Source organism: Chiloscyllium plagiosum, unplaced genomic scaffold (assembly GCF_037043375.1).
Source record: "Chiloscyllium plagiosum isolate Xiang-an unplaced genomic scaffold, Cpla_swu_hap1 HiC_scaffold_28, whole genome shotgun sequence".
NCBI classification, from domain to species: Eukaryota; Metazoa; Chordata; class Chondrichthyes; order Orectolobiformes; family Hemiscylliidae; genus Chiloscyllium; species Chiloscyllium plagiosum.
In genome coordinates this window covers 877501-904650 of record NW_028270166.1, presented here as the reverse complement: position 1 = coordinate 904650, position 27150 = coordinate 877501, and the positions used below count along the sequence as shown (strand labels likewise).

General features: G+C 44.1%; 1 protein-coding gene across 4 annotated transcripts in view; it reads right to left on the bottom strand.

The window, feature by feature from the left end:
• Positions 1 to 16714, bottom strand: part of LOC122565518 (CREB-regulated transcription coactivator 1-like) — a 158355-nt gene extending 141641 nt beyond the window's left edge. For all 4 annotated transcript variants that reach the window (XM_043721564.2, XM_043721565.2, XM_087975865.1 and 1 more), the window contains exon 1: positions 16577 to 16714. In XM_043721564.2, coding sequence (XP_043577499.1) covers positions 16577 to 16702 — 126 coding nt within the window. In that variant the 5' untranslated portion in view covers positions 16703 to 16714. The remainder of the gene's footprint in view (positions 1 to 16576) is intronic.
• Between the last annotated feature and the right edge of the window lie 10436 nt (positions 16715 to 27150).

The following is a 27150-nucleotide window of genomic DNA, read 5'->3' as shown; positions in this document are numbered from 1 at the left end:
GGCACTTTTGCAGGAGGTAAGGTGGGAAGAGGTGTAATCCAGGTAGCTGTGGGAGTCGGTGGGTTTATAAAAAATGTTGGTGTCATGTTGGTCATCATTAATGGAGATGGAGAGGTCCAGGAAGCGGAGGAAGGTGCTGGAGATGGTCCAGGTAAATTTAAGGTCAGAGTGGAATGTGTTGGTGAAGTTGATGAAAAACTATACAGTGATGCCAACACAGAGTCACATAACACAGCAGGCTTTTCTGTAAATCATACCTGTTCCAGCTCTTTGAAAAAACTATCCAATTTGCTCTACCCGCTTTTCTGCAATACTGCAAATTTTTCTTTCCAAGGATATATCCTGTTCTGTTTTGAAGGATCTTACGTTAACTTCCATCATTCTTTTAGGCTATTGCATTCCAGATGATAACTTGCTATGCATACAATTTCTTCCCCTCTTTCAACTCATTTTAGTTTTGGAAACTATTTCAAAGTCTGGGTTTTCAGACAGTAGTGTCCCATCAGCTTGCCAGTAGATGCAGCTTCACTTTAATTACTACCACAGGGTCATAGAGATCTAGAGCACAGAAAAAGGCCCATCGAGTCTGTGTTAGTCAAAAAATAACCACCCAGCTATTGCAACCCCATTTTCCACAATTTGGCGCATAGCCTTGTATGCCTTGGTGTTGCAAGTGTACACCTAAGTATCTATAGATCCTGCCAGACCTTTCCAGTTACCAGCAATAACAGTTCTTGGCATTTTTTTTGAAATGGTCTTCTTAAAATGTAGTTCTCTATCAATTAAAAACACTCAAGTCCCTTATTATGCCCATATAAACAATAACTGGCTCCCTAAACTCACAGCTACCTTTGCATGGTTCTGATGTGCTACAAAAGATTATTTGAAAATGCAATGTTTTTGACAAACATTCTACGGCTTATAGAAAAGTTAAGTTTCTAAAATAAAAGGAAAATACTGGAGACAATGGAACATTAGAAATAAAACTGAAAACTTTGGAACTATTCAGCAGATCTGGCAGCAGCTTTGGAGAAAAAAAGAGTTCATGCTTCAAGTCAAAGACCTACACTAGTGAGTTTGGTCACCAGCATGGAGAACAATGTCTTCTGGTTCGCAATGACACACATCAACATTTTTTCCAAAGGTCTTTGCTTTCTCTTTGCAAAATTTCCAACCAGTGTAGGATTCTCTGTCGTACTGGACTGTGAACTGCTGATATATATTATCCTGGAGTCTGCAAACATCATCCAGTTCAGTTTTCTTTAGTAAGGAGGTGAGCATTTAGCACATCACGTCTTATGCTAGCGCTCTGTAGATACAAATCAGTTCATCCCCCACCCTCACCATTTCAACTTAGTCCTGCATATTTTTCCTTCCTCAAAAGAAGCATTAAAGTTTGAGAGAAGATTTGTAGCTCGGGTGCTCGTTATTGTGGTTCAGTTCGCTGAGCTGGGAATTTGTGTTGCAGTCGTTTCGTCCCCTGTCTAGGTGACATCCTCAGTGCTTGGGAGCCTCCTGTGAAGCGCTTCTGTGATGTTTCCTCCGGCACTTTTAGTGTTTTTTATCTGCTGCTTCCGGTTGTCAGTTCCAGCTGTCTGCTGCAGTGGCCGGTATATTGGGTCCAGGTCGATGTGCTTATTGATTGAATCTGTGTTAAGATCTTAGCCTGCTTGGCACACTCTCCTCATTCCTGAAGAAGGGCTCATGCCCGAAACGTCGATTCTCCTGCTCCTTAGATGCTGCCTGACCTGCTGCGCTTTTCCAGCGACACATTTTCAGCACTTTTACTATAAAGGAAATTTTCCAGTAAAAGCAAACCACTGGCATTGGAAATCAAATAAAAAGTGCAAATGCTCTAAGTACTCAACATGTATGGAAAAAGAAACAGAGTTAATATTTCAGATTGATTATACCTGCATCAGAAATAGAAAAGGTTGGAATTAAAGGAAGTGGTAACGGGGAAAGTAAAGAAGCAAAACGCATATTCCGAAGAGATGTGAACGCAAAATAATAAACAATTGCCACCCAGAAGCCAAACCAAAAGGAAAGGAAAGGTAAATTTATAATTGTCATAGGGAAGAGAAACAAATTGCAGATCGAGGTAATGGTCTGAAATTGTTGAATTCAATGTTGAATCCGGAAGACCGCAAAATCCCTTAGCAAAATAAATATGAGGTACAAATACTCAAATCTGCATCGAAAACATGCAGCAGACTAACAACAGAGGAGTCATTGGGACAGTGAGATACTGCATTAAAATGTCATACCACTGGAAGTTTGGGATCACAAAGTGGTCACCCAATCTGTTTTTCATCTCCCTAGTATACCAAAAACCCTGTTACAATCAGCAAATATAGCATACTAAGTTACAGAATGTATAAATCCAACCTGACCAATTACTTAGCCTGCTCACGATCAAAGCGACAGAAGAGGTTGTGAACAGTGGTATGAAAAGGTATCAGCAAGGCAGTAACTGTCCTTCATCCAACTGTCTCTTGGATAAGAGTGCTGAACTCTAGCAGGAGGTGAGAGTGACTTCCCTTGACATCAGGGCAGAATTTGACTGAATATAGTATCAAGGAATTCCAGCAAGACTGGAGTCCTGGGGCATCAGGGACAAAGCTCTCCAAATATTAGATTCATAAGGACAAAGAAAGATGGCAGTGATTTCTGGAGGTCAATCACCTCAGTGCCAGGACATCATTTCAGGAGTTCCTCAGGGTAGTGGCTAGTTCCAGCTATCTTCACCTGTTGCATCCACAACCTACTGTTCATCTGAAGAGGGGATGTTTGTTGATGATTGCACAACATTTAGCACCACTAATGACACCTCAGATAATAAAGCAGTCTGTCCTTAAGCAGTAAGACCTATTTTAACATGTGGAATAGGAAGAAAAGTACAGAGTTGTAAGGAAGGTGGAAAGAATTACAGAGTGCAGGGCACAAGCAACTACTCAAAATGGAGCATTTTCAATTTCAGCCAGAGTTAAGTAGCACAGATGACTGAAACATGTTTGAAATATGGACTAGGTATCAGATTTAGAATAGTTACGGATGGATATCAAAAATTGGTAAGCAAACCCAGAAACTGATTAATAGAAGAATTAAAAGTCGACAATTTTGGTATAAAGTTGATATATTACCATGAAGTGCAAAGGCAAGCATCAAAAGGGGGGTGGCACAGTGGCTCAATGGTTAGCCAGGGACCCGGGTTCAATTCCAGCCTTAGGCGACTGTCAGTGTGGAGTTTGCATATTCTCCCTGTGTCTGCATGGGTTTCCTCCCACAATCCAAAATGTGCAGGTCAGGTGAATTGGCCATGCTAAATTACCCATAGAGGTCAGGGATGTGTACGTTCAATGCATTAGTCAGGGGTAAATATAGGGCAGGGGAATGGATCTGGGTGGGTTACTCTTCGGAGGGTCGATGTAGACTTGCTGGGCTAAAGGGCCTGTTTTCACAATGTAGGGATTCTAATTGTAAAAAAAAAGCTGCAGAACCCTAGATGAGTATTGATATACATGTGTTTAAATCAATTTTTATTTATTAATTCATGATAAATGAGTGTCACTGGCTAAATCAGAATTTATTTCCTCATCCCTAACGGCCCTTGAGAAGATGATGATGAGCTGCCTTCTTGAATCCAATAGTCTTTGGGGGTTAGACCATGAAATATGCTAAAGGAAGGGAGCTCCAGGATTTTGACCTAGTGACAGCGAAGGAACAGTGTTACAGTTCGAAGACAGATGGTACGCAGCTTGGAGGACAGCCTACAGGAAGAGCTATCATGTATCTGATTCTCATTTCCTTCTTGATGGTAGAGGTTGTAGGCTGGAAGACTTTTGCAGGGCTGCTGCATTTAATATTGTAGATGGTACAGTGTACATTAGCAGTGAAGGAAAGAAATCTTCAAGTGGTGGATCGGCTGCCAATCAAATGACTGCTTTGCCCTGGACAACCCGGAGTTTCTTGAGTGTTCTTGGAGCTATACCATTCAAGCCCTGGGGAGTGTGCTGAACAAAGAGACCTATGGGCACAGGTGCATAGATCATTGAAAGTGGAGAAGCTGGTAGACAGGGTGGCAAAGGTATTTGGCATGCCTGCCTTCACTGGTCAGAAGACTGAGCACAGGAGTTAATATGGCATGTTGCAGCTCTACAGGACAGTGGTGAGGCTACTGTTAGAATACTGCTTTCAATTCTAATCTAAATTCTAATTTAATCTATTAGATTAGATCAGATTCCCTACAGTGTGGGGACAGGCCATTTGATCCAACAAGTTTACACCAACCTTCCGAACAGTAACCCACCCAGATCCATTTCCCGACATTTAGCCCTGACTACTGCACCAAACATTACAGGCAATTTAGCATGGCCAATTCACCTCAGCTGCACATCTTTGGACTGTGGGAGTGAACCACAGCACTTGGAGGAAACTGACACAAACACGGGGAGAATGTGCAAACTCCACACAGACAGTTGTCAGCAGCTGGAATCGAATCTGGGTCCTTGGTGCTGTGAGGCAGCAGTGCTGACCACTGAGCCACTGCATTGCTCTTCTGTGAAGGCTGCAGAAAGATTGCTGCCAGGACTGGAAGGTTTGATTTACAAGGACAGGCTACGGCTTTTCCTCGGAGTGTCAGAGGCTGAGGGGTGACTTTAAATTATGAAAGGCATGGACAGGGTGAACATCCATATTATTTTTTTGCCAAAGTGGGGGAGTCCAAAATTAGAGGGCATAAATTTAAGGTGAGGGGGAAAGATTTAAAAGTGACCTGAGGAGTAACCTTTTCACACAGAGAATGGTGCATGTATGGAACAAGCTGCGAGAGGAAGTGGTGGAGCTGTGTACAATTACAACATTTAAAAGGCATCTGGATGCGTATATACTGTATATAAGGAGGGTTTCGAGGGATATGGGCCAAATGGTGGAAAACAGGACTACGTCAGACTGGGATGCCTAGTCAGCTCTGACAAGTTGGACCAAAGGTCTGTTTCTGTGCTCTATGACTCTGAGTGGATAGTATTCCATCACTCTCTTGACTTGTGCTTTGTAGATGCTGGACAGGCTTTGCAAAGTCAGGAGGCAAGTTACTTGTTGCAGAATTTCTAACCTTTGACCTGCTCTGGTAGTCAGAGTATTGAAACAGCTAGTCCTGTTCAGTTTCTGGTCAATCCATGATAGATACGGACAATGTATAACATAATTCATAATTCAATACAGTGCTAAGCTGAAGAAACAGTGTCAAAGAGAAAGCATGAGAATAGATGAGTGGCTCATGTGTAAAGGAATTCCAGGAGTAGATGCAAAGAAAGCAGTACAAAAATCAAGTAGGATAAAAATAGATGAAAGTTGAAGGACATAAAATGGTAGGCAAAGTATAAAAGTTACTGGGTCCAGAAGGGTGACACCTTTAATTATTCACAGAAGTTAGGATAGAAATTGTAAAAGACTCTGACTTCCAAAATTACCAGAGATGGTAACCAGCAATAACTGGTTGTTTGTCAGGCTTCAGGCAAGTGGTGTTCCTCAGCGTTGACGTCTGCTCTTCCTTGACATAATTATTAGACTGGATTTGTATGGGAGATACTTTAAACCAATATGTTGCATCAGTCTTCATGGTAGAGGACACAATGAACACCCAAAGATAACAGCTTTGCAAAATGCTCATGAGAGGAAAGATAGAACATAGAACATAGAAGAATACAGATGCTGTAGAGGCCCTTTGGCCCTCGATGTTGCGCCGATCCAAGTCCACCTAACCTACACTAGCCCACTATCCTGCATATGCCTATCCAATGCCCGCTTAAATGCCCATAAAGAGGGAGTGTCCACCACTGCTACTGGCAGGGCATTCCATGACCTCACGACTTGCTGAGTAAAGAACCTACCCCTAACATCTGTCCTATACCTACCACCCCTTAGTTTAAAGCTATGCCCCCTCGTAATAGCTGACTCCATACATGGAAAACGATTCTCACTGTCGACCCTATCTAAACCCCTAATCATCTTGTACACCTCTATCAAGTCACCCCTAAACCTTCTTTTCTCCAATGAAAACAACCCCAAGTGCCTCAGTCTCTCCTCATACGATCTTCCTACCATACCAGGCAACATCCTGGTAAACCTCCTCTGCACCCGTTCCAGTGCCTCCACCTCCTTCCTATAGTATGGCGACCAAAACTGCACACAATACTCCAGATGCGGCCGGACCAGAGTCTTATACAACTGCAACATGACCTCAGTACTCCGGAACTCAATTCCTCTACCAATAAAAGCCAGTACGCCATATGCCTTCTTCACCGCACTATTTACCTGAGTTGCAACTTTCAAACATCTTGAAACAATATCTGTCACGAGGATAACGTACTTCATAACGATAGGCCAGTTAGCCTAACATCAGTCATTGAAGATTGCTAGAGTCCACGGTTAAGTAAGAAATAGCAGGATGTTTAGATAAGCTTAACACAATCAGAATCAACATGGCTTGTGTAATGGAAACCATGCTTGACAAATTTGCTGGAGTCCTTTGAGAATATAACAAGCAGGGTTGATAAAGGGGAAACCAATAGATGTAGTGTATTTGGATTTACAGAAAGCATTTGATAAAGTGCCACATAAAAGGTTTTGCACAAAACAGGTACTGGGAACAACATTAACATGGATTGAGGACTGGTAAATACACACAAAAGAGAGAATTGAAAAAGATGTAAACTAGTGGAGCCACAAGGATCTGTCCTGGGCCTCAATTATTTAGTAACTTTGGGGTGGGGGGAGAAGGATTCCTGATGAAGGACTTATGCCCGAAACCTCGATTCTCCTGCTCCTCGGATGCTGCCTGACCTGCTGTGCTTTTCCAGCACCGCTCACTTGACTTGGAGGAGGGGGCAGAGTGTAAAGTATAATGCTAACAAAATAGGTGGGAAGGCATGTAGCAACGAAGACGTAGGAAACTGAAAGAGGTTATGGATAGGTTGAGTGAGTGGGCAGAAATATTGGCTGACAGAGTATACCACAGGAAAGAAAGATCATGCGCTTTGGTAGAACAACAGGGTGACCAATATTTAGGTGGAGAGACTCCTATAAGGTGCAGCGCAGTAGGGTCTGGGTGTTCTTATTAATGAATCACAAAATGTTAGCATTCAGGTTCAGCAAGTAATATAAGGCAAATAGAATTACAAGGGGGTTGCAGTTTAAAAATAGGAAGCCTTGCTAAAAATGTACAGGGTAAGGTCACAGCTGGAGAACTGTGAACAGTTTGGGACTTTGTATTTAAGAACGAACATACTGGCATTTGAGACAGTTCAAAAGAGAATCCTAGGTTAAAGGAGATGATTTATCAGGAATTTGTTCAGCTTTCATTTATTAGGGTTTAGAAGAATGAGGTATGATCTCATTAAAACATATAAGATTCTGAGAGGCTTGACAGGGTAGATGTTGAGATGATGTTTCCATTAGTGCTGTAATCCCAATCTAGGGAATATTATTAGAGAATAAGGAGCTAAAACTACAGTTAAAAGAAATTTCTTCTCACTGAGAATACTGAATATCTAGAATTCCTGATCGCAGTGGGGTTTAGATCCCTACAAATATTTAAAGAGGAGGTAGACAGATATTTGAAATATCAGTGATTTAACAGCTACTATGAACTGGTTTGAAACAGGATTTGAGGCCTGGGTAATTAGCCATGATCTTGTTGAATGGTGGTGCAGGCTTGATGGGCTGATTAGGATCAGGAGTGAGCCTATTTCTTATATAGGACATAATATAATTTCAAAGTTTGTGAATTCTAAGAAACTTAAATATAGCAGACAATAAAGGAAAACAACAGTCTCAGGACAAAATAACATTGAGTAGTACTGAGGAGGCGGGGAGGCTGCAGAAGAATTTGGATAGGTTAGGAGAGTGGGCAAAGAAGCGACAGAATGAGTACAATCGGTAAAAGTGAGAGGTCAAGCATTTTGCTAAGAAGAAAAGAAGTATGGAAATTTTCTAAATGGGGAGAAAATTTAGAAGCCTGAAGTGCAAAGAGAGTTGGGAATTCTAGTCCAGGATTCACTCAAGGTAAACTTACAGGTTGAGTCAGTAGTTAGGAAAGCAAATGCAATGTCGGCATTTATTTTGAGAGGACTTGAATATAAAAGCAGGAATGTATTTCTGAGTGTCTATTAGGCTCTAGTCAGACCACATTTCGAGTACAGTAAACATTTTTGGAGCCCATATCTCAGGAAAGATGCACTGGCCCTGAAGTGGGTTTCGGGGAGGTTCATGATAATGGTGCCAGGAATGAAAAGCTTAACAGGTGAGGAACATTTGAGGACTGAATATTAGAAGGATTGGGGGGTGGGGGGGGGGGGGGGGGAGTTGGGTGGTTCTAATTGAAACTTACAGAATACTGAATGGCCTGGAGAGTTGACATTGGGAAGATGTCTCCACTGGTAGGAGAGACCAGGATCCAACAGCACAGCCTTCGAGTAAAGAGAAGATCTTTTAGAATGGAGATGGAGAAACATCTTCAGCCAGAGAGTGATGAGTGTATGGAATTCACTGCACAGAAGGCTGTGGAGGCCAGGTCATTGAGTATATTCAAGACGGAGATAGATAGGTTCTTGATTGTCAAAGGGATCAAGGGTTAGGGGAAGAAGGCAGGAGAATGAAGATGGAAAACTTATCAGAGTTGAGACTATGTTGCTGGAAAAGCACAGCAGGTCAGGCAGCATCAAGGAGCAGGAAAATGAAAGGCTTATGCCCGAAACGTCGATTTTTCTGCTCCTCAGATACTGTCTGACCTGCTGTACTTTTCCAGCAACATATTCTCAACTCTGATCTCCAGCATCTGCAGTTCTCACTTTCTCCTGAGAAACTTATCAGCCATGACTGAATGGTGGAATAGACTCGATGGGCTGAATGGCCTAATTTCTGCTCCTAATATATCTTAGAAAATAGATAGAGTATAAAGCATAGAAGATGAAGTTAATGCAAGGATTATGAAACAATCGGAATAAGGAGTGGTTGTATAACTGGTTAAAAAAAATGAGTGTGGGAGATTTAAAATTAAGACCAGAAAATGCTGTAAATGCTCAGCAGGTTTTGTCGAAAGATCACTGATTGAAACAATCTCTCTCCTCAAATGATACAAGGCCTGTTGAGTAGCTCAAGCAATTTTTATTTATTCAAAACTAAATATCATAGTTCTAATGGGGATCCAGAAACTGGAGGAATTATAAATAAATCTTTCAAGGTAGCAGGAGACCAGCTGAGAAGGCTTTATTAATACAGGATTAGACAACAAAAAGGTGGTAATGCAAAATATTTATAAATCACTGGTTAGGCTTCAGTTGGAGGACTATGTTCAATAATGAACTGACACAGATTTTACCAAAGCTGTCAAGGCCTCAGATAAGATGCAGCAAAAAACATTACTAGAATGACACCAATGATGAGAGACTGCAGTTATGCTGAAGCATTGTATATGTCAAGGTTACCTACAGTAGAAATGGTCAGAGATTTAATAAAGGCGCTCATAGTCACCTAACATTTTGATAGTGTTAATCGGAAGAAATGCTCTCTCATGGTAGAAGGTTTGGCAGATTTATGATTATTGGCAAAAAAACCCAGATACAACTTAATTAAAGCTTTTTTAAAAAATTGGATAGAAGGCGGAGATCTGGAATTTACTACTTGAAAAGACAGTAGAAGCAGTTTTAATAGTAACTTTGAAAATTGAATTGCAGAAACACACGAAGCTCAAAACTTTATAGGACAATGGGGCAAAGAGTGAGATTCACTGGATAACTATACAAAAGAATCGGCACAGTCACAATGGGTCAAATGGCTTCTTGTATTATACTAGTGTAGGATCTTCTCTCATTGACAGACAAGAGTCTTGATAGGCGGAATGGCCTATTTGCGTTGAACAGTTGAGGTGTTAAGACTCTTAAAGGAGTGAAGAACACAATTTTGTCAAGGGGTCAGATGTAAAATAGTAAAATTAGAGGTAGACCTTTCTGAGGTGTTGTCAGGAAGGATTTCTTCAAACTAATTGGATTGGAAATCTCCAATTCACTCCACAAAAATCTGTTCAGGTTTGGAACAAAAAAAAGCACAGGAACAGACCCTTCGGCACTCCAAGCCTGCGCTTCTATACTAAAACCGTCTTCACTTACTGGATCCGTATCCTTCTATTCCCTTCCTATTCATGTATTCGTCCATCTGCTTCTTGAATCTGCTATTGTGCCTACTTCCACCACATCCTCGGGAAGAATGTTCCAGGCACTCACCACCTCATTTGAAAAACGTGCCTTCTACACATCGCCTTAAACCTCCACCCATGCACTGAATCTGTGTCCGCGAAAAATTGATCTCTCCACCTTGGGAAAAAGCCTCATACTTTCCATTCTATCGTCAACAGAGGCTTCTGGGAAGGTAAAAAGTTGGATTTAAAAGCATGTATCTCCAAGGTTTCGACCTCAGTGCTACAGTGGGCGCACAGAGAGGGGAGCCGGAAGGTAAGCGAAGACCAGTTTAAATTAACGGTTTTCTTTTCGCAGTCTGTTTTTTTTCCAAACTAGGAGCGGGAACCCGGAAGTCGTCAACAGAGGCTTCTGGGAAGGTAAGAAGTTTGAGTGGAGAAGGACCTCTGCCTTCAGACCCCACCCCTCCAACCGTAACAAGGACAGAACGCCCCTGGTGCTCACCTTCCACCCTACCAACCTTCGCATAAACCAAATCATCCGCCGACATTTCCGCCACCTCCAAACAGACCCCACCACCAGGGAGATATTTCCCTCCCTACCCCTTTCCGCAAAGACCGTTCCCTCCGTGACTACCTGGTCAGGTCCACGACCCCCTACAACCCACCCTCCCATCCTGGCACTTTCCCCTGCCACCACAGGAACTGTAAACCTGCACCCACACCTCCTTCCTCACCTCTATCCAAGGCCCTAAAGGAGCCTTCCACATCCAAAAAAAGTTTTACTTGCACATCCACTAATATCATTTATTGTATCCGTTGATCCCGATGCGGTCTCCTCTACATTGGGGAGACTGGGCGCCTCCTAGCAGAGCGCTTTAGGGAACATCTCCAGGACACCCGCACCAATCAACCACACCGCCCCGTGGCCCAACATTTCAACTCCCCCTCCCACTCTGCCGGACATGGAGGTCCTGGGCCTCCTTCACCGCCGCTCCCTCACCACCAGACGCCTGGAGGAAGAACGCCTCATCATCCGCCTCGGAACACTTCAACCCCAGGGCATCAATGTGGACTTCTCTAGTTTCCTCATTTCCCCTTCCCCCACCTCACCCTAGTTCCAAACTTCCTGTTCAGCACTGTCCCCATGACTTGTCCGGACTTGTCCTACCTGCCTATCTCCTTTTCCACCTATCCACTCCATCTTCTCCTCCCTGACCTATCACCTTCATCCCCTCCCCCACTCACCCATTGTACCCTATGCTACTTTCTCCCCACCCCTTCTAGTTTATCTCGCCACGCTTCAGGCTCTCTGCCTTTATTCCTGATGAAGGGCTTTTGCCCGAAACGTCAATTTCGAAGCTCCTTGGATGCTGCCTGAACTGCTGTGCTCTTCCAGCACCACTAATCCAGAATCTGGTTTCCAGCATCTGCAGTCATTGTTTTTACCTAGAGAACAGAGGTAGCTGGGTAACAGTTAGAGGTGGGAAGGGGAGGAAGCAGGCAGTGCAGGGATCCCCTGTGGTCGTTCCCCTCAACAATAAGTATACCACTTTGGATACTGTTGGGGGGGACGGCTTAGCAGGGGTAAGCTGCAGTGACCGGGTCTCTGGCAAGAGGTCCGGTTCTGAGGCCCAGAAGGGAAAGGGGGAGAGGAGGAGAGCGCTAGTTACAGGAGACTCTATGGTTAGAGGGACAGACAGGCGGTTCTGTGGACATGGGCGAGACTCTCGGATGGTTTGTTGCCTCCTGGGTGCCAGGGTCCGAGACGTCTCGGACCGTGTCTTCAGAATCCTTAAGGGGGAGGGTGTGCAGCCAGAAGTCGTGGTGCACGTTGGCACCAACGACATAGGTAGGAAGAGGGGTGGGGAGGTCATTCAGGAGCTCAGGGAGTTAGGCTGGAAGCTAAAAACTAGGACAGACAGAGTTGTCATCTCTGGGTTGTTGCCGGTGCCACGTGACAGTGAGGCAAGGAATAGGGAGAGAGTGCAGTTGAACACGTGGCTGCAAGAATGGTGTAGGAGGGAGGGCTTCAGATATTTGGACAACTGGACTGCATTCTGGGGAAGGTGGGACCTGTACAAGCAGGACGGGTTGCACCTGAACCAGAAGGGCACCAATATCCTGGGGGGTAGGTTTGCTAGCACTCTTCGGGGGAGGTTTAAACTAATTTGGCAGGGGGATGGGATCAGGACTTGTAGTCCAGCAAGTAGGTTAACTGTTTTTCAGGATGTTCAAGAATGTAGGGAGGCTGTGGAGAAGGTAGCACTGACAGGGAATACTTGCGGACACAGAGATGGGCTCAAGTGTGTATACTTCAACGCAAGAAGTATCAGAAATAAGGTGGGTGAACTTAAGGCGTGGATCGGTACCTGGGACTACGATGTTGTGGCCATCACGGAAACGTGGATAGAAGAGGGACAGGAATGGTTGTTGGAGGTTCCTGGTTACAGATGTTTCAGTAAGATTACGGGGGGGGGGGGGTGATAAAAAAGGAGGGGGCGTGGCGTTGCTAATTAGAAATGGTATAACGGCTTCAGAAAGGCAGTTCGAGGGGGATCTGCCTTTGGAGGTAGTATGGGCTGAAGTCAGAAATAGGAAAGGAGCAGTCACCTTGTTGGGTGTTTACTTTCGGCCCCCCAATAGCAGCAGAGATGTGGAGAAATAGATTGGGAAACAGATTTTGGAAAGGTGCAGAAGCCACAGGGTAGTAGTCATGGGCGATTTCAACTTCCCAAATATTGATTGGAAGCTCTTTAGATCAAGTAGATTGGACGGGGCGGTGTTTGTGCAGTGTGTTCAGGAAGCTTTTCTAACTCAGTATGTAGATTGTCCGACCAGAGGGGAGGCCATATTGGATTTGGTACCTGGTAACGAACCGGGACAAGTGATGGGCTTGTTAGTGGGTGAACATTTTGGTGATGGTGACCACAATTCTGTGACTTTCACCTTGGTTATGGAGAGAGATAGGTGCGTGCAACAGGGCAGGTTTTACAATTGGGGGAAGGGTAAATACGATGCTGCAAGACAGGATCTGAGGAGCATAAATTGGGAGCACAGGCTGTCAGGGGAGGATGTCGTGGAAATGTGGAACAGATACGACGTGTCTTTGATATGTTATGTACCTATCAGGCAGGAAAGAGATGGTCGTGTGAGGGAACCTTGGTTGACGAGAGAGGTTGAATGTCTTGTGAGGAGGAAGGAGGTGGCTTACATAAGGTTGAGGAAACAAGATTCAGACAGAGCGGTGGAGGGATACAGGATAGCCAGGAGGGAGCTGAAGAAAGGGATTAGGAGAGCTAAGAGAGGGCATGAAAAATCTTTGGCGGGGAGGATCAAGGATAACCCCAAGGCCTTTAATGCGTATGTGAGAAACATGAGAATGACGAGAATGAGGGTAGGTCCGATCAAGGACAGTAGTGGGAGACTGTGTATTGAGTCGGAAGAGATAGGAGAGGTCTTGAATGAGTACTTTTCTTCAGTATTTACAAATGAGAGGGACCGTATTGTTGAAAAGGAGAGTATGAAACGGACTGGTAAACTAGATACTTGTTAGGAAGGAAGATGTGTTGGGCATTTTGAAAAACTTGAAGATAGACAAGTCTCCCGGGCCTGATGGGATATATCCTAGGATTATGTGGGAAGCAAGAGAGGAAATTGCAGAGCCGTTGGCAATGATCTTTTCGTCTTCACTGTCAACAGGAGTGGTGCCAGGGGACTGGAGAGTGGCGAACGTTGTGCCCCTATTCAGAAAAGGGAATAGGGATAACCCCGGGAATTACAGGCCAGTTAGTCTTATTTCGGTGGTAGGCAAAGTAATGGAAAGGCCACTGGGGGATAGGATTTATGAGTATCTGGAAAGACACTGCTTGATCAGGGACAGCCAGCACGGATTTGTGAGAGGTAGGTCTTGCCTTACAAGTCTTATTGAATTCTTTGAGGAGGTGACCAAGCATGTGGATGAGGGTAGAGCAGTGGATGTAGTGTACATGGATTTTAGTAAGGCATTTGATAAGGTTCCCCATGGTACGCTTATGCGGAAAGTCAGGAGGCTTGGGATAGTGGGACGTTGGCCAGTTGGATAGAGAACTAGCTAACTGGTCAAAGTCAGAGAGTGGTGGTAGATGGTAAATATTCAGCCCAGTTACAAGGGGAGTCCCACGGGGATCAGTTCTGGGTCCTCTGCTGTTTGTAATTTTTGTTAATGACTTGGAAGAGGAAGTCGAAAGGTGGGTCAGTAAACTTGCAGACGATACGAAGTTTGGTGGGGTTGTGGATAGTGAGGAGGGCTGTTGTCGGCTGCAAAGGGACTTAGATATGATGCAGAGCTGGGCTGAGGAGTGGCAGATGGAGTTCAACCTCGTCAAGTGTCAGCTTATCCATTTTGGAAAGACAAATAAGAATGCGGAATACAGGGTTAACGGTAGGGTTCTTAGTAAGGTGGAGGAGCAGAGGGATCTTGGGCTCTATGTTCATAGCTCTTTGAAAGTTGCCACTCAGGTGGATAGAGCTTGTAAGAAGGCCTATGGTGTATTAGCGTTCATTAGCAAAGGGATTAAATTCAAAAGTCGTGAGGTGATGTTGCAGCTGTACAGGACCTTGGTAAGGCCACATTTGGAGTACTGTGTGCAGTTCTGGTCGCCTCATTTTAGGAAAGATGTGGAAGCTTTGGAGAGGATTCAGAGGAGATTTACCAGGATGTTGCCTGGAATGGAGAATAGGTCGTGCGAGGATTGGCTGAGAGTGCTAGGCCTTTTCTCACTGGAACGGCAAAGGATGAGGGGTGACTTGATAGAGGTTTATAAGATGATCAGGGGAATAGATAGAGTAGACAGTCAGAGACATTTTCCCCGGGTACAACAGAGTGTTACAAGGGGACATAAATTTAAGGTGAAGGGTGGAAGGTATGAGGGGATGTCAGGGGTGGGTTCTTTACCCAGAGAGTGGTGGGGGCATAGAATGCGCTGTCTGTGGGAGTGGCAGAGTCAGAATCATTGGTGACCTTTAAGTGACAATTGGATAGGTACATGGATGGGTGCTTAAGCGAGGACAAATGTTCAGCACAACATCGTGGACCGAAGGGCCTGTGCTGTATTTATCTATGTTCTATCCATGTCATTTACAGTCTTATAAACTTCTGCTTGGAGTTGATTAAAAATATACTGATTGAGCTTGACAGATTAATGGTGTTGAGTTTAGATCAGCTGTGATCCATCTGAATAGAAAGAAAAGTTTGAAAAGTCGAATGGCCTCTTCCACCTGTCCCTGTCATTCTTCGGGCACTTATCCTAAAATTTGGCTTGTCAATGCCCGTTCACAGAATGGATAAGACCCACTCTGCCTATTCCATTCTCTACACCCATCACGGTTTATCATTAGGACTGATAAATTAATCATCTATGATCATACTGGATTTACTACACACTCAAAATCAATTATAATAATGCAAATTTTGTTTGTTGCTGAAATACAAACGACCATTCAGAAATGTGGAAGTTCTGACAACGCAAAGTCAAAAATCGAACTAATGCCTGACACAAACAAAATCTGTTATCTCACTGGGTGGCAGGTTTGCAGGAAAACAGTACAATCTCTTTCACTGTCAACAAACTCTACCAATCACTAGATCGGAGAATATGTTTACACATCTTATTGTATCCTTCCATCTGGAGATAAAGCAACCTGTTTCGCTCAATACAATCAAACAAACCAATGACCATACCCAAGAAATCCAAATGCATTAGCTACAATAATTTTAAAAACGAGTTTAGAATATAAAAACAAGAAATTTAACTTCAGAAAAATAGCATAACTTATCAGCAAAGTGAGGCCCTTTTGTTAGAGTGAGTGAATTACAATGCAGACCCTTGGTAAACACATACGGAATCTCTGAATGAAACAGCCCTGAAAACGGGATCAGTAACTCATTCGTACAATCATCCTGCAAACTCCAACACAGACCAACGCGCTTCACAGGATGTCAAATACAGAGATCAGGTTTGACAGAGATCCACAAAGAAATATTGATGCTGGTGTAAGGAGTCGCTTTAAAGGAGCATTGAAACGCGGAGAGGTTTTTAAAGCGAATCCCAGAGCGGAGTCCCAGGGCCAGGTGAGCAGAGAGCCCAGCTACCGGAGGGAAATGAAGGGGACGGGCTCTGGCTGGAGGGCCGCTGGACTCATTCCCACCACAGCTCTCAGGAAAGGGCCCAGGCTTTTCCACTACGGCTCAACAGCTTCAGAACCGCGGGCCCTTGCCGCCTGTAAACACGGCTCGGAGCCTGAAGCCTGGGCTGCCCGAAGCCTGAGCCTAGAGTCCCTGCTGCATCCCAAGCTCACAGCTGCAGCCGGCTCGGGCCTGCCCCAGCGGAGGCGCTGACTCACCCTTGCTGCCCGGGTGATACTCAGGTCCTTCATCACCTCCTCGAAGGCGGCCGTCTCCTCGGCCTGTTTCTGGGTGTGGAGCGCGATCTTTTCGCTGAATTTCCGCGGGTTATTCGATGCCGCCATTTTCCTGCAGCGCCTCCTTCACCCTACGTCATCGCGCACACTGCGTCCGTGCGCGCGCAACCATCGGCCCGTCAGCCCCGCCCCAGCCCCGCCCCCGCATCGGCCCCGCCCCCGTCAGTGTATTTATCCACATTATTCCCAGATGATGTTCTCTGTCCAAATCTACTTGAAGCCTCCTCACAATTCACGCTCCCGTCTAGTTTGTCAAAGTCAAATTTGGAAATATTACAATTGGTCCCTGCATCAAGATGATTTATGCAGATTGTTGACATTTGTGGCCCCAGCCCTGTTTCTGGTGGTAGCCCATGAGTTACAGTCAAGATTAGAGTGTTGCTGGAAAAGCACAGCAAGTCAGACAGCATCCGAGGGGCAGGAGAATCGACGTTTCAGTCCTGATGAAGGGCTTTTTTCTGCTCCTCGGATGCTGCCTGCACCACTCTAATCTTGACTCTGATTTCCAGCATTTGCAATTCCCACTTCTGCCCCATGATTTACAGCCAGCCCCCCTGAGAATAACCTGTTTATTTCCATCTCTTGACTAATTCACAAGCCATACAAAAATATCACCCCTGTTCCAGTATTTTCCAGAAACGTTCTGCAAGTTGGCAACCTGTCTCCCCACAGTAGAGGAGACCATATCAAGAGCAACAGACACAGTTGATGAGATATTTTGATGTGCAGAAAGATCTCTGTCGGATGTGGAAGGATCCTTTGAGGCCTGAGACGGGAGCTAAGTGGGCAGGTTTGGGTGCAGGTTTTACAGCTCTTGCAGCAGTAAGGGATGGCGCCAGGAGTGGAGAGTATGAACCAGTACAGTTCTAACACTGACATCTACTTAACAATGTACAAAATTGTCCTCAATGACTTTCGTTTCCCTGGCCCCCAATACCTCATTTTTACCATGGACATCCAATCTCTGTACACATCCATCCACCATGACGAAAGCCTCCAAGCCCTCCACTTCTTCCTACCCCACTGACACACTCATTCGATTGGCTGAATTGATCCTCACCCTCAACAATTTCTCCTTCAAATCCTCCAGCGTCCTCCAGACAAAAGGGATAGCCATGAGCACCCGCATGGGCTCCAGCTCCGCTTGCTTCTTCGTCGGTTATTTGGAACAATCCATCTACCGCAGCTATACTGGCACCATTCTCCACCTTCTCCTCCACTACATTGATTAGATTAGATTACTTACAGTGTGGAAACAGGCCCTTCGACCCAACAAGTCCACACCGACCCGCCGAAGCGTAACCCACCCATACCCCTACATTTACCCCTTTACCTAACACTACGGGCAATTTAGCATGGCCAATTCACCTGACCTGCACATCTTTGGACTGTGGGAGGAAACCGGAGCCCCCGGAGGAAACCCACGCAGACACGGGGAGAACGTGCAAACTCCACACAGTCAGTCGCCTGAGGCGGGAATTGAACCCGGGTCTTTGGCGCTGCGAGGCAGCAGTGCTAACCACTGTGCCACCGTGCCGCCCATGATGGCTGTGTCGGTGTCAGCTCATGCTCCTGCGAGGAGGTTGAACAGTTCATCAACTTCACCAACACCTCCAACCCCAACCTCAAGTTCATCTTGACAATCTTGGACACCTCCCTCCCCTTCCTGGACCTTTCCATCTCCATTTCCGATGACAGACTCAACACAGAAATCCACTTCAAATCCACCAACTGCCACAGCTATCTGGAGTACACCTGCTCCCACCCTACTGCCTATAAAAACGCTACCCCTCACTCTCAATTCCTCCACCTCCAATACGTCTGCTCCCAGGAGGACCAATTCCACCACAGGACATTCCAGATGGCTTCCTTCTTCAAGGCCGCAATTTCTCTCCCACATAGTTGATGATGCCTTCCAGCGCATCTCCTCCACTGCCAACACCTCTGCCTTTGAACCCCACCCCTCCAATCGCAATAAGGACAGAATCCTCCTGGTCCTCACCTTCCGCCCCGCCGACCCCCACATACAAAGCATCACCCTCCGCCATTTCCACCATCAACAAACAGACCCCATTACCAGTGATGTATTTTCCTCCCCACTTCTACCAGGTTCTGCAGAGACTATTTCCTCTGTGACTCCTTTGTTAGGTCCACGGCCTCTACCAACCCACCCTACACCCCGGCACCTTCTCCTGCCACCGCAAGAAGTGCAAAACCTGCGCCCACACCTACTCCCTCACCTCCGTCCAAGGGCCCAAAATATCCTTCCACATCTGACAGAAAATTACCTTTACTTCCGCACACATCATCTACAGTGTCTGTTGCTCCCGATGTGGTCTCCCCTACATTGGGGAGACAGGACAACTTGCGGAACGTTTCAGAGAATATCTCTGGGACGCATGCACTAAACAACCCCACTGCCCTGTGGCCGAGCACTTTAACCTCCCCCTGCCTTATCCCAGTTCCAACCCTCCAACTCGGCACCGCCCTCTTGAACTGTCCTACCTGTCCATTTTCCTTCCCACCTATTCACTTCACCCTTCTTTCCGACCTCTCACCTTCACCCACCACCATTTACCAATCCTCTTGCCACTTACCTTCCCCCCCAACCCCGCCCATTTCCATTTATCTCTCAGTTCCCTTAGGAACTCATTCCTGATGAAGAGCGTATGTTCAAAACGTCGACTCTCCTGCTCCTCGGATGCTGCCTGACTGGTTGTACTTTTACAGGTCCACACCCTTCGACTCTGATCCCCAGCATCTGCAGTCCTCACTTTCTCCTAATGTAGAGACTTGCTCAGGTATGTCCGTTTACAAAATATAATTAAAATCCGGCTATTTACTACTCATCAGTCCACACTCAGTCATCATTAAAGTGATGGATGGTGTAATTAACAGTGCTATCAAGCACCACATACTCAGTAATAACCTGCTGACTGAGTTTTGATTCTACCAGGCTCCTACCATCCTTACAGCCTTGGTTCAAAACTGGGCAAAAGAACTGAATTCCTGGGTTGAGGTGAGAGCGGAAGGCCTTGAAACCAAGTCTGCATTTGACTGAGTGTGAAATCAAGAAATCTTAGAAAAACTAGAAGCGATGGGTATCGGGGGGAAATGTTCTGCTGGTTGGAGTCCTACCTGGCAAATAGGAAGATGGTTGTGGTAGTTGGAAGTTCGGTAGTGTCCTAGGCCCAGCCATCTTCAGGTGCTTCATCAATGACCTTCCCTCCATCACAAGGTTCAGAAGTGAGGATGTCTGCTGTTGATCGAACAACATTCAGCACCATTCGCGACTCCCCAGATATTGAAGTAGTTCATGGTCAAATGTAATGAGATCTAGACAATATCCAGACTCAGGCAGACAATTGACAAGTAACAGTTCCACCACATAACTGCCTGGCAATAATAATCTCCAATAACAGACAATGTAATCATCATTGACATTGAATTCCCCACTGTCAACATGCTGAGGGTTACCACTGACCAGAAACTCGACTGGATTCGCCATATAAATACAGTGGATATAAAAGCAGGTCAGAGGCTGGGAATACTGAGGTGAGTATCTCACCTCGTGACTTCCCAAAGAAATATTCCCACTTGCCTGGACGAATGCAGCACCAACAACACTTAGGAAGCTTGAAACCATCCAGGACAAAGCAGCCCGCTTGATAGGAACCATTTGCACAAGTATCAATTGCCTCCAAAGATATTCAAGTAGCAGCAGCGTATACTGTCTACAAGATGCACTGCAGAAATTCACCAAAGATCCTTCAATAGCACTTTCCAAACCCATGACTATTTACATCTAGAAGGACAAGGGCAGCAGATTCAAACCATCTGCAAGTTCCCCTCCAAGTCATTCACCTGATTTGGAAATACATACTTATTGCTTCACAGTTGCTGGGTCAAAATCTGGAATTCCCTCCCTATGGGCATTTTGAGTCTTTCTACAGCACACAGATTGCAGTGGCTTAAAGAAGGCAGCTCACCACCACCTTTGCAAGGGCAACTAGGAATGGGCAATAAATGCTGGCGCAGCCAGTGATGCCCATGTCCCATGCCATGAATGAATTATAAAATGTATATTAGCAGCCTCTTTTGACTGTGTTTGCCAATAAATAGCAATAATAAAGGTTATAGTCTAATCAAGTCTGGTCTCACATTTGGATCTGACTTGTCCAGTATCACCATCATAACAGAAAAATGTGATTGGTTTTTCACAAATTCTCTATTTTCCATTTTAAATTCTAATTTTTACATCTGTCCTTGCCAATCTTTTCATTTTCACATAAGTAAAGTAGCTTTTATGGTTTGCCTTAATGTTTGTTCCTAGTTTGCATGCATATTCTCTTTATGTTTTTTCATCATCCTTTACCGGATTCAAAATTGCTCCCATTCTTGAGCAACAATCTAAACCACTTCCTTTCAGCTCATATAATCTTTACAAGGATGCTGGAAATCAGAAACAAAACAAATTGCTAGAAAAGTTACCATTCTGAAGAAAGATGACGGGATCTGAAACATTGACTTTGCCTTCTCTTCATTGATACTGCCAGAACTGTTGAGTTTTTCCAGCAATTTCCTTATTTGTCTTTTACTTTTGTTTGTTTTGGTTGATTCACCTTTATGATTGACTTTTATTTGAAGATTTTTTTTTGTACAGCATATAATACCACTTTAAAACTAGTCATTGCCTGTCTACTATCCATCCTTTTCATGCATTTTCCCAATTCACCATAACCAGCTGTTCCCCATATGTTCATAGTTTCCTTTGATCAGTTTTAAGACCCTAGTTTCAGAATGAACAATATAATTTTTAAACTTAATGTGAAATTCTAATATATTATGGTGATTATTTCCCAAAGATTCCTTTACAGCAAAGTTATAAATTAGCCCTCTTCATAAGACATAGGAGCAGAAATTAGGCCATTCAGCCCATCAAGTCTCTTCTGTCATTCAATCATGGCTGAGAAGTTTCTTATCCCCATTCTCCCACCTTCTCCCCATAACCAGTGATCCCCTTAACAATCAAGAACCTATCTATAGCAGTCTTAAATACACTCAGTGACCTGGCCTTCACAGCCTTCTATGGCAATGAATTCCATAGATTCACCATTCTGGCTGAAGATGTTCCTCCTTACCTCCAGTCCAAAAGGTTTTCCCTTTATTCTAAGGCTGACTCTCCTACCAATGGAAACATCTTCCCAACATCCACTCTGTCCAGGCCATTCAGTCTTTTGTAAGTTTCAATTAGATCCTCCCTCATCCTTCCAAACTCCATCAAGTATAGACCCAAAGTCCTCAAACGTTCCGCATATGTTAAGCTTTTTATTCCTGAGGCCATTCTCTTCACATAATATTAAATCTAAAATAGCTTGATCCTGACTCAATGCTTCAATGTATTGTTCCAGAAACCTATCTCATACACATTCTAGAAAATCACCCTCTATAGCTTTATTTTAGGTTTAACCAGCCTACAAAATACATAGATTGAAGTTGCCATGATTACTGCATTACTATGTTAAATACATCTTTAATTTCCCAATTTATACCATTTCCAAAATTAACACTACTGTTTGGCATTCTATAAACAACCCCCAGCAATTCTTGCTGCACTTGCTGTTTGTTAGCTCCACTCAAACTGCCTCTACTTTTGATCATTCAATCTAAGATTCTCTCTCAAACGTATATTACTTAAGGCAATTATTATTTAATGTCATGTCTACCTAATTACCCAGAAATGCCAAAGCAAAATAATTTTTAATATTTCTACTTTCTCTCATTACTTGTGATATAAACCATTTACAGTCCTATTCCTCTTCCAACCTTTTTATTGATTGGCATGCCTGTAAAATGTACTATTTAATTTTATTTCTGATAATTTTCATTCTTCCTCTTTGCCATAACAATTTTTTTATTTATATTTTCTCTGATCCCAGTGTCTGCTGCTGTTTGTGTTTAATATTTGTCTCTTTCCTAACCCTCAATTCTTCCAAGATCTCTTTATTAGCTACAGAGATTCACTCATATTTAGATTGTAATTTCCCTTTGACAGGACATATTTTTTCTACCATGCTCCTGAATGCTACTTAAAATGTTTCCCATTGACATTTTACATTGTTGTCCTTTTTTTTAACAAGTGTTATATGGTTATATCTCCCATAGCAAATATTAACTGGGAAAACGGAAGTTTGGGCATCATGTTGCCAAGAAGGTGAATGGTCCAAAGTTGAACTGTGAGATTTCCAGTTAATGGTTACTCAAGATCCTGTAACTTTTAGTGAAACTAGATTTGATACTCTTGAGACAAGCAAGCACTAACAACTTTAGGGTGAAAAAGTGCCCAGCAACAATGTTGAATTTTAAGTTGCAGTCTTCACAGATCTGAGAGGCAGCAATTATACCCCAATCTTCAGTGAGGCTGCAAGCCGATTCTGCATCTCCCACCCTCCCACACACACACAGACCCCATCCCGCCGATGACCGGAATCTAACGAATATTTAAAAACTCCTGACTTCAAACAAAGGCAAAGGTTCAACTGACCAAGTGCTATATTGAGTATCTTCTGTAGTTGACAAAAAATATGATTGGCAAAAGTTGAAGAAGATCATCCAATTTCACCTTCACAGTTTTGACTGTTGTTCCACTGAATTTGTTCCTTTTTGCCTGTTTTACATGCGTTATATCACTGCAGAATTGTGTCTTGTTTATCTTGTTTGTGAATGAATACATGCGTCTTTGGATTTCATGAGAATATAATTTATATAGTAGCAGATAATAATGTTTTGCTCCCTGTTTAAGATTAGTTTTTTAAAATAAATTTTGTTTATGGATTAAAACCTGGTGAGTTGCTTTTATCATAGTGATCTGTCAAATTAACCTTCTTAGTGACTCAATTAGTTATTTATACATGTGTGACATGTCTTGTGGAATCGTGAGGCTTGATTACCAACAAACTTTACTCCCATCAGGATCATGATATTATTTCCTATTAAGATCCCTAGTCAGGCTTGGATTTACAACAGCAAGCCACAATCACATCACACAAATGGAAGGTGACACCATCGCCAAAGAAAGTCACTTGACAAATTAACAGCATCCACCATCAAAATCTTCGGAGTTATTGTTCCCTATAAACATGACTGGACTAGTCACATATGGCTATCAGAAAAGGTCAGAGGTTGGAAATTCAGTAGTGATTAAGTCACCTCCTAATCCTCTAAATGGTATGTTTCCTCTACTGTCTTGGTAATCTCAGTACCAAAAACACTCAAGACATTTGAAACTATACAAAATAAAGCAGCCTCACTTGATTGGTAACCCATCCATCACCTTAAATGTTCATTCCCTTCACCATCACTGCTCAGTGGCCACAGTGTGTACTAAATTAAAGATGCACTGCAGAAAATCAGCAAGGCTTCTTTGATAGCACCTTCCAAATCTGTGACTTCTATCATCTAGAACAACAAGAGTAGCAGACTTGGAGAAGATAAAAGTGCTGCTTCTTTAATTTCCAAAGCAAAAACATGTAACTCCCTCCATAACAAGTGTGGAGATTCTTCACCACATACAACTGGTATAAGAAAGCAGCTTACTTATATTTGGATAACTGGGGTTCTTTCTGGGGAAGGTGGGACCTCTATAAACAGGATGGTCTACACCTGAACCTGAGGGGCACCAGTATCCTTGGTGGGAGGTTTGCTAGTGCTCTTGGGGGGGGTTTAAACTAACTCTGCAGGGGCATGGGAACCCAGACTGTAGCTTTAGGATGCAGGACCTGGAGTGTAGGGAGGTTAGGAACATGGCATCAATTTCAAAGGAGGGTGCCTGTAAACAGGAAAGTGGTTTGAAGTGTGTATACTTCAATGCAAGAAGTATACGAAATAAGGTAGGTGAACTTGCAGCGTGGGTTGGTACCTGGGACTTCGATGTTGTGGCTATTACGGAGACATGGGTAGAACAGGGACAGGATTGGCTGTTGCAGGTTCCAGGGTTTAAATGTTTTAGTAGGGTCAGAGGTGGGGGTAAAAGAGGGGGAGGTGTGGCATTGCTTGTCAAAGATAGTATTACAGCTGTGGAAAGGACGATGGATGAAGACTCGCCATCTGAGGTAGTTTGGGCTGAAGTTAGGAATAGGAAAGGTGAGCTCACCCTGTTAGGAGTTTTTTACAGGTCTCCTAATAGTCCTAGAAACGTAGAAGAAAGGATTGCGAGGATGATTCAAGAGAAGAGTGAAAGTAATAGGGTGGTTGTTATGGGGGACTTTAACTTTCCTGATATTAATTGGGAAAGCTATAGCTCAAGTTCGTTAGATGGATCAGTGTTTGTCCAATGTGTGCAGGAGGGTTTCCTGACACAATATGTATTTAGGCCAATAAGAGGTGAGGCCATACTGGATTTGGTTCTGGGTAATGAACCAGGCCAGGTGTTAGAAGTAGAGGTAGGTGAGCAGTTTGGGGACAGTGACCACAATTCGGTGACTTTTACTCTAGTGATGGAGAGGGATAAGTGTGCACTACAGGGCAAGAGTTATCGCTGGGGGCAGGGAAATTATGATGCTGTGAGGCATGACTTAGGATGTGTGGCCTGGAAAAGTAAGCTTCAAGGCAAGGGTGTAATTGATATGTGGAGCTTGTTCAAGGAGCAACTATTGAGTGTCCTTGATAAGTATGTGCCCGTCAGGCAGGGAGGAAAGGGTCGTGTGAGGGACCCGTGGTTTAATAAGGAATTGGAATCCCTTGTTAAATGGAAGAGGGCGGCCTATGTAAAGATGAGGCGTGAAGGTTCAATTGGGGCGATTGAGAGTTATAAGGTAGCCAGGAAGGACCTGAAGAGAGAGCTAAGAGCAGCAAGGAGGGGACATGAAAGGTCCTTAGTTGGTAGGATTAGGGAAAACCCTAAGGCTTTCTATAGGTATGTCAGGAATAAAAGAATGACTAGGGTAGGAATAGGTCCAGTCAAGGATAGTAGTGGGAAGTTGCGTGTGGAGGCTGAAGAGATTGGGGAGACACTGAATGAATACTTTTCGTCAGTATTCAATCAGGAACAGGACATTGTTGTCAATGTGAGTACTGAGTCACAATTAAGTAGAATGGATGGCTTTGAGGTATGTAGAGAAGAGATGTTGGAAATTCTGGAAAGGGTGAAAATAGATAAGTCCCCTGGGCCTGATGGCATTTATCCTAGGATTCTCTGGGAAGCAAGGGAGGAGATTGCAGAGCCATTGGCCTTGATTTTTATGTCCTCGTTGTCTACAGGAGTAGTGCCAGAAGATTGGAGGCTAGCAAATGTGGTTCCCTTGTTCAAGAAGGGGAGTAGGGATAACCCTAGTAACTATAGGCCGGTGAGTCTCACTTCTGTTGTGGGCAAAATCTTAGAGAGAATTGTAAGGGATAGGATTTATGAACATCTGGATAGGAATAATGTGATCAAGGATAGTCAGCATGGTTTTGTGAAGGGCAGGTCGTGCCTCACAAACCTTATTGAATTCTTTGAGAAGGTGACTAAGGAGGTGGACGAGGGGAAAGCAGTAGATGTGGTGTATATGGATTTTAGTAAGGCGTTTGATAAGGTTCCCCATGGTAGACTACTGCAAAAAATACGGAGGTATGGCATTGAGGGTGAGTTGGAGGTTTGGATTAGGAGTTGGCTGGCTGGAAGAAGACAGAGGGTAGTAGTTGATGGCAAAGGTTCATCTTGGAGTGCTGTCACTAGCGGTGTTCCGCAAGGATCTGTTTTGGGACCATTGCTGTTTGTCATTTTTATAAATGACCTGGAGGAGGGGTTAGAAGGTTGAGTGAGCAAGTTTGCGGATGATACGAAAGTCGGTGGAGTTGTAGACAGTGAGGAAGGATGTGGCAGGTTACAGCGGGATATAGGTAAGCTGCAGAACTGGGCAGAAAGGTGGCAAATGGAGTTCAATGTAGCTAAGTGTGAGGTGATTCACTTTGGTAAGAGTAATAAAAAGATGGGGTACTGGGCTAACGGTCGGATACTTGGTAGTGTGGATGAGCAGAGGGATCTTGGTGTCCATGTACACAGATCTCTGAAAGTTGCCACCCAGGTAAATAGTACGGTGAAGAAGGCATATGGCGTACTGGCTTTTATTGGTAGAGGAATTGAGTTCCGGAGTACTGAGGTCATGTTGCAGTTGTATAAGACTCTGGTGCGGCCGCATCTGGAGTATTGTGTGCAGTTTTGCCATACTATAGGAAGGATGTGGAGGCACTGGAACGGGTGCAGAGGAGGTTTACCAGGATGTTGCCTGGTATGGTAGAAAGATCGTATGAGGAAAGGCTGAGGCACTTGGGGTTGTTTTCATTGGAGAAAAGAAGGTTTAGGGGTGACTTGATAGAGGTGTATAAGATGATTAGTGGTTTAGATAGGGTCGACAGTAAGAATCTTTTTCCACGCATGGAGTCAGCTATTACAAGGGGGCATAGCTTTAAATTAAGGGGGGGTAGGTATAGGACAGATGTTAGGGGTAGGTTCTTTA